General features: G+C 49.9%; 1 protein-coding gene across 5 annotated transcripts in view; it reads right to left on the bottom strand.

Moving 5' to 3' along the window:
* Positions 1 to 12,572, bottom strand: part of LOC135234617 (TOX high mobility group box family member 2-like) — a 131,927-nt gene that overhangs the window by 77,345 nt on the left and 42,010 nt on the right. For all 5 annotated transcript variants that reach the window (XM_064299411.1, XM_064299414.1, XM_064299413.1 and 2 more), the window contains exon 2: positions 3,552 to 3,638. In XM_064299411.1, the coding sequence (XP_064155481.1) occupies positions 3,552 to 3,638 (87 nt within the window). The remainder of the gene's footprint in view (positions 1 to 3,551; positions 3,639 to 12,572) is intronic.

Genomic DNA, 12,572 nt, shown 5'->3' with positions numbered 1-12,572 from the left:
TCTGAGAAGTGTGTGTGAAATCCAATGAGAGTATAAATAAACTGGAGTAATATACAACCGGTATTTTCATGAATCACCCATTTTCAGCATAGGTACTATATCAAAACCAAAAAAGAGAGACTGGAAAAGATGCATACTCAGATGAAAAACAAAGTGATTTGGAGTTCTTAAAATGGAGGGTTGAGTGAAGGGGGGTAGGGGGGGGGCAGCGGGACAAAGTTTTGTTTCCATGGAGAGCACATTAATACATTAATATCTTCACTGTCAAGGCGAGGCCTAATGGAGTCTGTTATTATGCCCCTAAATAACACAGTTTCCATTAAAGCACGTCAGAACGAATTCAGAAGGGTTAGTGTAGTGTTCACATGATGTTCCTCCTCTAGGGAATCACTGAACTTCGACCCCTGATCTTTGCACTTGCGTTTGCACTGTAACTCTGCATACGAGCGTCTGCCAGATTCCAGTGAATATGATGACAGCCCCCATTTTAAACTCTCTGCCAAAAGCACCTCAACAGCAAAGCTTTAATTACAGCAGTGAGAACATACAGTGTAGTCCTGCCAATGATGCAACTTACACAGGATAGAACCTCTACTTTGTTCAAGATGAGTAATCCAGTAGATATTACTCGGTACGGTTGACTCGATGTGTAAATGCAGAGCAGCTGTGTAGTTTTGGCTCGGAAGGTCATGTGTTTCTGCCTGGAATGTGAGGGGTTTCAACAGTGCTGTGTAATCCTCAAATAGTGTCCATAACCTGACTTGTGTCAGCAAGCACAGCTGTACAATGAGATGTGTACAGTTTAAGGTGTGCCGTGTCTTCAGGGTGGGGTTTCTTGCCTCATGAACAGGCAAACTAGTGTATTGAAATGCTTTACATTACAAATGCTGGTGCACAATGATGCATGTCTGTTTGCTTAGTGTTCCTGAAAGGGTTCACTGTGAAAACGGGTTGGTCACCCCCCCCCCACTGTAATCTGAGAAGGTGTCACGTTTGAGCTGCACCTGCGACGAGCCACCTATTCACCCAAACGACCTCTCACCCAAAAAAAAGACTCCTTCGCAGCGAGCGTACACCTGGGCGGCCAGTTTTACAGTTTAACCAACCGAAGCCAACCGCGGGTTCTCTTCACTCGCGGGCACGGGCGAGAGGAAGTGACACGGGCACGCTCCCCCCGGCTTTCAAAGCGGCCGCGAACGCCTCCGTGCAAAAAAAAAGAAAAAAAGAAAGGCTTCGGCGGGCGGAGGAACAAAAGAATGAAAGAGAGCGGGCAGAGGAAGGCAAGGTCGGCCCGGCCGAGGGGCCTGGCCGCAGCGAGGGAGCCAGCGCTAACTGAACTGAACACCACTAAACACCGCTGAGCGCAGACGGAGCGCGCCAGGTGACTGCCGGTTAGCGAGGCCTCGCCCCCCCCCCCCCCCCCGCGCACCGCAGCATCTGATAAAACCCCCGTGGAAAAACTTCTGGTTTCCTCTCCGCGCGTAACTGGCGTACTGTACTGCGGTCTGCCGCCCCGTCTCCCTTCCTTCACGGCGTCGAAGAGGAGGAGGCGCGCGCCGAAGGAAAGCTAGTTCAGCTGCGCCGTGCCAGATATTTACGACCGCAACAATGGAAACAGGTCTTCAGTTCTCTCTTTCGCGCGTCTTCCGCTTTCTTACTTTTTATGAGCATGTTTATTCTTTGCAGGATATACTCTCAAAAGGGATCTGAAAGTGTAGAATCACGATAAAAAAAACACAGCTCAACCAGGTAAAGGGCCTGTAACAAACTAGCCTTTAACAACTCTGGCCCTCGTGTATCAGTACTGCATTTGGATCATAGAGTATGTTTTGTGTCTCTTCCGTCGATAGCTAGCATTAGCGCGTCACGCGCGTGGCGTCGTCATTACGAGGCGCAGACCCAAATTTACCAGCGTCTTTCCTTACTCAGCAGATGAAATATTAAGCAAACGCACAGGAGGACACATTTGCTACCCTTGGCTCCTGGCTCCCACCCAGCTCGTTGTGATGATTTGTATGCACCCTCTGCACAGAAAAGTGGTGTAATATTCACTTTAGATAACGGATGAATCTTTGGCTCCGGGAGCAAGACGGGCTTGTGGAAGTGCCTCGCTAGCAGCCCACCACTTGATGAACGACTCAGGGTGTGTGGTCTCAAATACAATCAATACAATCTCCATTGTAATTAAAGTTTTGAAAAAAAACAAAAAGCGTGACCGACAGTATTGCACAATTCAGATTTGATTCAGAGGGTACGGCTGACAGATGAATTTACACTGAGCCCCCCCCCCCCCGAGAATGAATAAGTGAGCAGGCAGAACCATGAGCGTATATCAGCAGGCTTTTAGGCATATAACTGTTATGCCTTTTGACTGTACTCAGCCTGCAGTGCGTCTGAAGGCTGTTTGGCTGTCCGCCATTTTACAGTAGGCCTTCTGTACTTGTGTGTGCTGCGAGGGTTCATTCAATCTCAGTCGTGCTTCTACACTGTAATTAACCTTGCGCGGCGTAAGCATAGCTGTGTTGATATTTCAGTGAACCTGTAATACAAAAATCCTTAAAATTCACGCAGAAATATGTAACCAAAAGTTAAGAAGAAAGGAAGACTGCGGACAGACTGCATGCCTTCGGTAAGGTGTGAGGTTGGAATAGTTGTACATAATGCCCTTCTGAGCACATACATAAGCAATACTGTCCCAAAAACAGATTCTATGTGACAAAATGGGAAGTTAGCAGATGGCCAATCTGGATGTGGCCCACCTCCTAAAAGTGGTGAGTGAGTTTAGTGAGGGTTTGCGCAGTGTGCTGAGAGTGAGCTCAGAGTTTGCTCAGAGTTCGGTGAGTTTAGTGAGAGTTTGCGCAGTGTCCTCAGAGTGAGCTCAGAGTGTGCTCAGAGTTTGCTCAGAGTGTGCTCAGAGTTTGCTCAGAGTTTGCTCAGAGTGTGCTCAGAGTGTGCTCAGAATTTGTGCATTGTGCTCAGAGTGAGCTCAGAGTGTGCTCAGAGTTTGCTCAGAGTGTGCTCAGAGTGTGCTCAGAGTGTGCTCAGAGTTTGCTCAGAGTGTGCTCAGAGTGTGCTCAGAGTGTGCTCAGAGTTTGCTCAGAGTGTGCTCAGAGTGTGCTCAGAATTTGTGCATTGTGCTCAGAGTGTGCTCATAGTGAGCTCAGAGTGTGCTCAGAGTGTGCTCAGAGTGAGCTCATAGTGAGCTCAGAGTGTGCTCAGAGTGTGCTCAGAATTTGTGCATTGTGCTCAGAGTGTGCTCATAGTGAGCTCAGAGTGTGCTCAGAATTTGTGCATTGTGCTCAGAGTGTGCTCATAGTGAGCTCAGAGTGTGCTCAGAGTGAGCTCAGAGTGAGCTCAGAGTGTGCTCAGAGTGTGCTCAGAGTGAGCTCAGAGTGTGCTCAGAGTGTGCTCATAGTGAGCTCAGAGTGTGCTCAGAGTGTGCTCAGAGTGAGCTCAGAGTGTGCTCATAGTGAGCTCAGAGTGTGCTCAGAGTGTGCTCAGAGTGTGCTCATAGTGAGCTCAGAGTTCAGTGAGTTTAAGGTGCAGCTCACCCCAGCTGACAGCAGTCTTTTCCCGTCGGGACTGGCGCCTGGAGGAAGCCGAACGCTGACGCCTCGCTCACCGGCTCCGTATCTGCTCTGCAGAGAGAGGGAGAGAAGAGAGGGGCGGGCCTTCAGTCTCCACGGCAACATGCACTTTGGCTCCTCCCTCGGAAAAAAGGCAGTTTGGCACTGGCCTTTGGCTTGAAGGGAGGCATGTTGATCCGAGCTTTGGGTCAGTAGTTCTGCAGAGACGGCTAATGGCGGAGGTGTGCACCTGCCAATCGCCGTGGACTCTCTGAGAGGCCACGCCCCCCTCCACCGACACGGCCTGCGGACCACACCCTTATTTCCCGCCTCTTTTTCGTTCTTATAATTGCCATTAGGGCTGGGCGATATACTGCAAGGGCAATTATCGAATGCAATAACGATCATCACCACTGTGTGGTGTGTGGCCTTCCTTTTCATCTTATTTTCTTTAATTATACCTCATGCCATCCAAATTTCAGAGGCTGTGTGAAATATTTTCTGAGAAAAAACATTACCACTGTTATCTATTGAGTGTTGATAAGACGGCCAATCAGCAGCAAGGCCTTGCAGCTTCCATGTGAATAACAAAAACACATCCCATAATCACACTGAAGATTTATGACCTTGCTGCTGATTGGCTGTCTTATCAACATCCAATAGTGGTAACGTTTTTTTCTCCAGAAGCATTTCACACGGCCTCTGAAGTTCGGATATTTAGTATGACAACAGGTAAAATTAAAGAGAGAAAAAATGAAAAGAAAGGAAAGTATATTGCCCAGCCCTAGTTGCCATTTGTTTGAAATGAAGCCCAACATCACTCCTGCTCCATTTACAGGCATCTACTGGTATTGTACATTGTGGCCTATTGCGATACCTACTGCAATGTCAACCTACCTTGTATCTTGATATGCATTTTATCATGATAAACAATTGGCCAGAGTCCTAGAGCACTGGTTTCTAGAAGTCAGTCGCACAGACCGGGGATCAGATTACAGACAGACTGCTAAGCTACAGGACAGGTTCAGCAACAATGAGAAACAGCCACCCTCGCACGCCTGACTCCCACCCACCACCCCTACCCCCACTCTCGGCACTCACAAAGCCCGCTGTCGTTCTGTTGTTTTGATTCTTCCGGAAAGGCCTTCACAAAGGAACTCAAACGCTGCTGCCCTCCCCCCACCTCCCCCACCTGCATGCAGGTAAAACAATGCAGGTTAAACGCACTGCTGTTCAGTTAAGTGTGTCGCATGCTGCAACCTTGCGCACCGTGGCGACGGTGATGCTGCACTTTCATTCCTAACTTGCAGGTGTTTGGTTTATCCGAAGAGAGCTTGTTACGTAATGTGCCACGCGCTCAAACACACACACGCGCGCTACTCCACGCGTGCTGCGAGCGGTCGGTGTGCACCGCCACGGCACGCTCCCCCCGCGCCGCCGTCCCGCCTTTACCCAGAATCCCCCTGAGATTACCCGGCTTCCTGCAGGTCTGCGGGCCTCATCCCGCACATAAACTCCACCACCGCTCGCTGATCTCAGTTACGACGGGCAGATAAAGGTACGGGATGGAACGAGATGAAGAAGTAAAAAAAAAAGATAAATAAAATAAAATAATGAAAAGGAGCGGGAGGCGGGGGGGGGTAACTGGCAGCGCCTCGGTCCCCGGATGGCGGCCCGGCTGTGTAAGCGGCTGCCCGCTGCCGTAAATAGCGCGGCGCGGGAGCCGTGATGAATTAGCCTGGCGGCGGCTAATGTAAACAAGCGCTCCGCCGCGCTATATTTAACAGGTCGGCGCACTCGGCGCTGGCACGGAGCAGATGTCTCTGCCAGCGCCAGGCTGCCCCGGGAGCTTCGGCTAGTCATTTAGCGCCAGCCCCGCCGCCGGAGCGTCAGTCCCCCCCTCCCCCGGCTGCGGATGAAACGACCTCATTATCTCCCATCAGGAAAATTACCGCGTCTATTAAACCCACTGTGCCCCCCCCCCAGCCCCCCGCCTCCTAGCGCCGCAACCGGCACGCTTCCGGGGCCGCCGCGTCTGTGTGGCTCTCTCCTCAGCGCCGCGTCCGTCACCTCCGACAGGAACGGCGCGCCGCTCGGAGCCTGGGAGCAGCGTACCACAGGCATTCTGGGAAATCGCAATGCCCTGTACCGTGCTTGTTCCGTGTTGCGCAGTTCCGGGAGAGGAGGCTAAAAGATAGCTTGCATGTGCGTGTTTACCGTTTAATCACCTTTTTTTTGCCTCAAATTGCGCCAGACACCAGTTCTCGTAAAGATTTAAAGGTCTCCTGTTTTTGTTGTTTTAAAATTCTGGAGGCCAGTATCAAAATAAAGGTCCCAGTTAAAAAGAAGAACCGAAACAGAGATTTCCATGACGCACCGCCACTTTAACATTTCAAAATGACTTTTAAAAGGCCGTGGAATTATAGACACACACATTTAACCTCCATTTACATTACAGGCCTCCGGTAAAGTCACTTAATATAAGCGTAAAATGTCCCTGCAAGTACAAATGGCAAACAGCAAGCAAATGTACTGTAGCGCACAGGCAATTAGCATGGAACCATATTAAGGAAAAATGCAAGTGTTTTAAGCCTTTTTTCTAATGGATAATCATCATTGCTACAATTAAATTGCTCTGGTGAGCAGCTAATAAAAGGGCCGGGCGCTTCCTTGTTTTCTAAACTGCGGAGCCCCCAGGGACCGGTAAACTTTGTGCAACGATAACAGCACTCTCACCCCGCCGCTAATGCTCTCGCGCTAAAAACAACTTAATTATTTACAGCTTCTGAATCGCCTCCAGCAAACATTTTTAAGTTTCGGAGATCACAGGAAGCCAGCAAATTATCAGTGTGTAAAATGCTCAGAAACATTTGCACTCTTCAACATTCGTTTCCTGAAATACACATTTTCAGAATTTCCTCTGTGAATAAGTAGCTATTCACTTTAATATTCACCCGATGTAACTTGTTGCCATTCGTACATACAGAAAACTATTTTAAAAGCGTCCGTCCATACAGACATACAGTCTTTAATTTTTGACTCCTGTCTCCTCCTACTGTCCTGTTCCACCAGCCAATGAAAGAGCCCACCTATATTTTTTTGGCCCGTTCCCAAAATATCCGGACATTTCGTCTCCCTGCTACCTGCTGACGAGGCCCTCTGAGATATGGTCATGCAAATTATGGAAATTGAATTTTGCTCGGTCAAAGGAGGCATTAATAACCGGGACCACTGGGGGGTGTGGGGCAGGTATCAGCGGCGCGCGGGCAAGCACAGGTCACCGCCATTACCAGCGGGAGGCGCCGCCCGAGGGGACACGGTCACGCGCCTTTCGAGCGCTCCGGTTTCTGCCCTACATGGCGCCCGTGACGCTTAGATATTACATCACAGCCACTTAGCGGTTTGTCTTATTCAGAGTAAGTGATATAATTAAGAACATGAGTAAATGAACCGGGTCAATTAGCAGGAAGTAGCAGAGTAAGACAGAAGCCATAGCAACAGTGCAAACAGAAAGCTCTAGAATCAGCTCTAAGCAGCCATCTTGACACATACACACGCGCACACCAGTGTGCGGATACGTACCTATATGTGCAGATCACTTCTATATGACATATGCAGGATTCAGATAAAAGATGATTTTATATGAAACGTGTGCAAAATTAAAATATTAATGAGAGTAAAATTGTGGAAAAGACTGGCATTGTGACTGTACGCACAGGCCCAATTGTCATTAATTGGAACATTTTAACGTGTGTGATGCACACATGCACACATTTGGGAACGTGTGCATGTGTGTGTGTTTGTGACATGATTAGAGAGTGAGACACAGGTTCAGGATCTACTCGATCTATTTGCATGTGTTTTGCATTTGGTTTGTAGGGAGTGGGGAGGGGACTATGTGCGGTGGGGGTGCTGGCTGTGTGTTTGTCCTGTGGTGTTTGGCTGTCGGCTGGAATCACACAGGACAAGGGAATCCAGCTGACATCAGCAACTGTCGGCGAAGAGAATTGTTTAGCGTGTCGTCCACGGTGGGGGAAACAGAAAGGCCATCCTTTTTCAAAAGGTGCTGCACGTGGGGGCCCAAAATGTGCCTAATAAGAAAACTGCCCAATTTGGGTTCTAACCCCACCATGGATCAACCAGTTAAACTCAAGCCTGATGTTCACACAAGGAATGGCCACTATATCGCCCCATGCTTGTTTTCGAAAACCAAACCTGATCATCACTACCATTGATATTATCGCCATGGACACAGGCATTATGAATAAACCATTTTTAAAAAAGGGTGCATCTGAGATTCATAAACTATGAGTATCTAACATCTCGTTGTGATTATTTTCCTCAGTAATTAAAATATCAGTGTGTGTGCTTATGTTGGAACACAGTGCAATGTAAGAGGCCATATTCTGTCTTCGGTGTGGGTATGAACCTCCCAGAATGGCCATCTCAAAGTATGCTCCAACATGCTCCTCTTAAACTCATCATATAAGATGAAGAAAGGAGAAGAGAGCCAACCTTATGTCTTTGGAAGACGGTATTTTCAAAATAGAGCATACAAACTCTTACAGAGTGCCGGGGTGTGAAATACAAGCCACAAACAAATAAAGCAAGGGAAATGGTGCTAGCAGCATTTCTTCCAGAGACTTCTTCACACCGAGAAGGTATTACCATTGCAATACTTTTTGTATACTCCATTTTGTAAATGCAGTCTTCCAAAGACATAAGGTTGACCCTCTTTGCCCTTCTTGAGTTTTACTTGCCGTTTTGAGCCCCTTTGTTTTACCACTACACGTGATTTGGTCCATCGCAGAAGAGTCACGACGGTTACAAAAGCGGCCTTTTTCAAAAACGTTATTCATTTCTCCGCTAAAATGCAGCCAAAGTCAGCGGATTTCATTCCTAGACAGCTGGCTGCTGGAAATTCCAATCGAGCTTGAGTTTTATCTGCGAGGATGGAAAAAAAGCTATTGTCATTTTTCAAACTGATTTAGGGATTATGTCTTCAGCGCCGCAATAAAACTGCGCAAAAATAATCCGCCATTTGCATGGTTTATCTTTGAAAAGGGACTCCCCCCTCCCAACCCCCTTATACACACTCCCCCGCCCCCCCCCCCTACATATACACATCTCTCACCCCACCCCCACCCAACCCCCGCCCCCTCCATCTTCCTACTGCCATCTGTTCTCTCAGTGAATCCTTGCTGAATGCACAATTCAAACCCATCAGATTTGTTCAATGTCAGCGGCTGGTGCCCGGGACTGTTGTGTGCAGTGGAGAGCCCGGTCGGCTAGCTGGCAGCTACTGTATGAAGAGAAAGCAGCTGAGGCTGTGCATGAGTATCGTTCGTTAGGAGAGTGAACGTTCCCGGCCGGTCGTCACGGTGATAGCGCGTGGACGTGCGACAGACCGAGGAATGAGTGTGTGTGCAGGTGTGTGTTTGTGTGTGTGCATACATGTGTGGGTGTATGCGTGTATGTGTTCGTGTGTGTGTTTATGATCATGCGTGTGTGTGTGTGTGTTTAGGAGGGAAAGAGGATCATGCTTTAAGATTCTCATATGAGGGCTGCTGCAGCACTCAGGAGCAGTAATGAAGTCTAATGGGTCCTAGGCCTGAGGCTCTCCACTCTCTCTCTCACTCTCTCTCTCTCTCTCTCTCTCTCTCTCTCTCTCTCACACACACACACACACCAGCAAAATGCATCTATGTGATAAACTGTCCGAATCTCTCCCAAAAACACTCACAGGGATCCCCCAGAGGCACGAAAATAGCTGCTGCTAAACTGCGCTCTCACACCTTCTGTACGGAGCGCTGAGACAGTGTCATCTCCGTGGAGACCACTACAAAAACATCATCCCGGAGCCTTTCCCAATCGGCTGCTCCCCTTGAGCTGGGATCCCTAGCACTGGTCCTGGAGAGCCACATGATGTGGGACTTTGAGAACAGCTCACTGGTGGATAAGTCAGCCGGCCTAGCCAATAGGAACGCTTCAGCGTGAGCGTTTCTTGTTAAACCCCTGGTTCTACGCGCGGCTCTTGGTGTGGCTTTTGTGACCACGCCCCGCCCGTTCTGCTGGGGTTCTGGTTAATAGCTGTCCCAGAGAGCCATTTCCATCCCAGAGAGACAAGATCCTTCACCAAATCTCCACTCGCCACACACACTCTGAGAGGGCTGCGGCCTGGACTAGCGGTTGTGTGTATGTGTGTGTGTGTGTGTGTGTGTGTGCGTGCGTGAGGGGGGGGAAGCGGGTCTTGCAGGATTGAATCCCACGTAGGGAATTGCCAGCGCGCCCCTGAGCGAGGTGCTTAAATCTGCCTCGCCTCGGCTGAGAAACACCCGGCGGTTAGGGAAACCGCTCAGACGTGCGACGCAAGCCGCCGGTCGCCCCGGGACGCGGGAGCCCGCGGAGAGAATAAAGAGCGTTTAGCGAGGAAGGCCCCTTCCAGCTCCGCTTCTCCCGGAGCTTTCACCCCGCGCCCCCCACGCCCCCACGGGGAGGTGCGCCCCCCGGGCCTGCCTCTTTAGCAGGGGCATGGTGTCGACACAAGCGTGCTGTAAAAAAAAAAAACCCAGAGCGGAGCCAAGCAGGCTATCAGAAGCCCGTTAGCGCTACGTGTCGCGCTCGCGATACGCAGACGGCTACGCGAGAGGGCCTGTAGCGTCACCCTGAATGGGAAACACTAGCGGTTTTTACTCAGGCAGAATGCAAATGCAGTGATATTAAATTAGCAGAACACGCTGGCGAGAGGTCATGAGGGTTTTTTTTAAATCATTTTTTAAAGGGAAACGAAGGTGACGGGCGCCTTGTGTTAGCTGACCCTCGGTCCAGCTCTCGCGGGAGACGCTCAGGCTAATCGCGAGCTAACGGCGGCGAAACCTGTCAGCGCGCGGCGTAACCCTCGCCCGTCCCACCGAGTCCGCCGCCCGCGTCCCCGAAGTGCTCGACCGGGTTCTCCTCTCCTTCTGTTCCCGGGGACGCCGCGCGGAGACCTTTCCACTCAGAAACCTGACATTCGGTATCTGTTTTGTGTGTGAGTGTGAGTGTGTGTGTGTGTGTGTTTGTGGGGGGCGGGGTTATTGATATCACCTTCACAAATGCCATGTGGTCTGCTTGCAAGGCCGGAAGGTGTGTGTGCAGAGAAGATCTGTCACGTCTGTTGCACAGACATGTGCTCCAAGCATGTCAGCTAGTCTGTTATGTAAACACGCGCGTTTAGCAACACGTTGAACGACATTGATTAGTCATAGCCTAGTGCCAGGTGTCACAGGTTATGCAATATTATATTCAATTACAAGGTGCTACGCGGAACACAGAACATGTGCTAAATCTGCTGTCAAACAAAAAATCATGGTATGAATGATTGAGCCTACAAGACAAAACATGACCAAAACGTCACCTCTGTTGGCAAAGCTTCATGTCAAGCCTTACTTCAGTTTGAGCAATGCCATGAGACATATGCATTGTGTATGCGTGTGCACGTGTGTGTGTTTGTGTGTGTGAGTGTCTGTGTGCGCATACGTGCATACATGTGCATCTGCACGGCACACAGGATCACGCGCGTTGTACGATATCCCAACCGCCCTCCTCCTTTCTGAACCGTATTCCCACGGCAACCAGGGCCGGCAGGGAGGTGGGGTGTGAACGAAAGCCTTGCTCGGTGACCGGAGGAGGCGGGGGTGTGTGTGGGGGGCGTGGGGGGGGGGCATAGCACCAGGAGTCTCGCAGTGCCGGCCCCCTAATGAATCTGTCAGGTTCTGTTAGCGGCAGACCCGCTGCTCACCGGCGGTGGCCTGTAGACAGCTCTTATTAGCCGTGTAATGGACTGCCACAGGGCCACATTAAGTCTGCAGTTTAAGAAAAGGGGAAAAAAACTCCATCTCCCATCATCTTTTCATTTATTGGCTTTGATGTAATAAAAGCTCCTTTTCCCGCGGCTGGCGACGGCGGAGGCGCGGGGGGGGGAGGGGGGGGCGGCCCGGCGTAAATGAAATTAACACGGGGTCGCCGGTTCGGGGTTAAGGGGCGGGCCGCCCCCTCCGCACGGGAGGGCTGCCACCCGCCGAATGAGGTCTCACGGCCCAACCGACGGAAACTGCTCGACCGTGGCTCTCCGTCTGCAGCGAGGGGGAGGGGGGGGGGCATAATTAAACACCGTTTAATTATGCCAGCTGTGAAAGAAGAACACCCAACAAATTTTAAGAACTGAGGTGCTGGGGGAAAGCCTGGCGAATTGTGACCTTTATGGCTTTCCATAATTTGTCTACTTCTAGTCAGTTGCGTAGCCACTTTCCAAATTATATGGCCGAATGCAATAGTGGGCGGCCCAAAATGTGTGCACTTAAATATAATTAGATTGATGCTTCAATGTGGCATTTGTGTCCGTTTTGACGGATATTTTGGCTGGCATTATGCCCAGCCAATGGCCGCCGTGGCCAAAGAGTGCCCACGCACAAGCTTCTTATTCGCCGGCACTTGTTCGTTCGTCGGCCCTTCACTGCTCGTTCGCTGGCGTCAACGACTCACTTGACGTAAGTATGCACCACTCGGCTACACTGAAGTACACGCGATGTCATTCATTTGCAGCTATCTGATTGGCTTTTCAGTACGCCTATTGACATTCACACAGATGCTGGCCTGATAGTTAGCTACTGGCCTCTGTGTAAGTGACTAAAATGCAGGACTTGTGCAATAAGGAGACGGGGAAAGAGTGGGAACCGGATATGTGAGTGCTTGGGGGGAGAGCCAAAGGAATGAATCTTTGACGGTGCAGATTCGAGTCAGTTTACTCATTTGATTAATTTGAAGATTTGCTAATTCGCGAACTGCTCAGCATTATTTTCTAAAAGACAAATTTGTTGACTGTTTCTTGTCCTGGGTTGCTTATAGAAGACTCTGTCTCTGGTTTGTTGCGCAATAAACTCCCAACAAAAATATAATGATGGAAATGTAGGTTTGAAATGGTGCTCAGTATACTCTAAAGATGGGGGGGGGGGTGTTACAGACTGT

The sequence above is a fragment of the Anguilla rostrata genome, chromosome 11 (genome assembly GCF_018555375.3).
Source record: "Anguilla rostrata isolate EN2019 chromosome 11, ASM1855537v3, whole genome shotgun sequence".
Lineage (NCBI taxonomy): Eukaryota > Metazoa > Chordata > Actinopteri > Anguilliformes > Anguillidae > Anguilla > Anguilla rostrata.
Note: the sequence above shows the minus strand (reverse complement) of the source record. Positions and strands in the feature narration are given on the sequence as shown.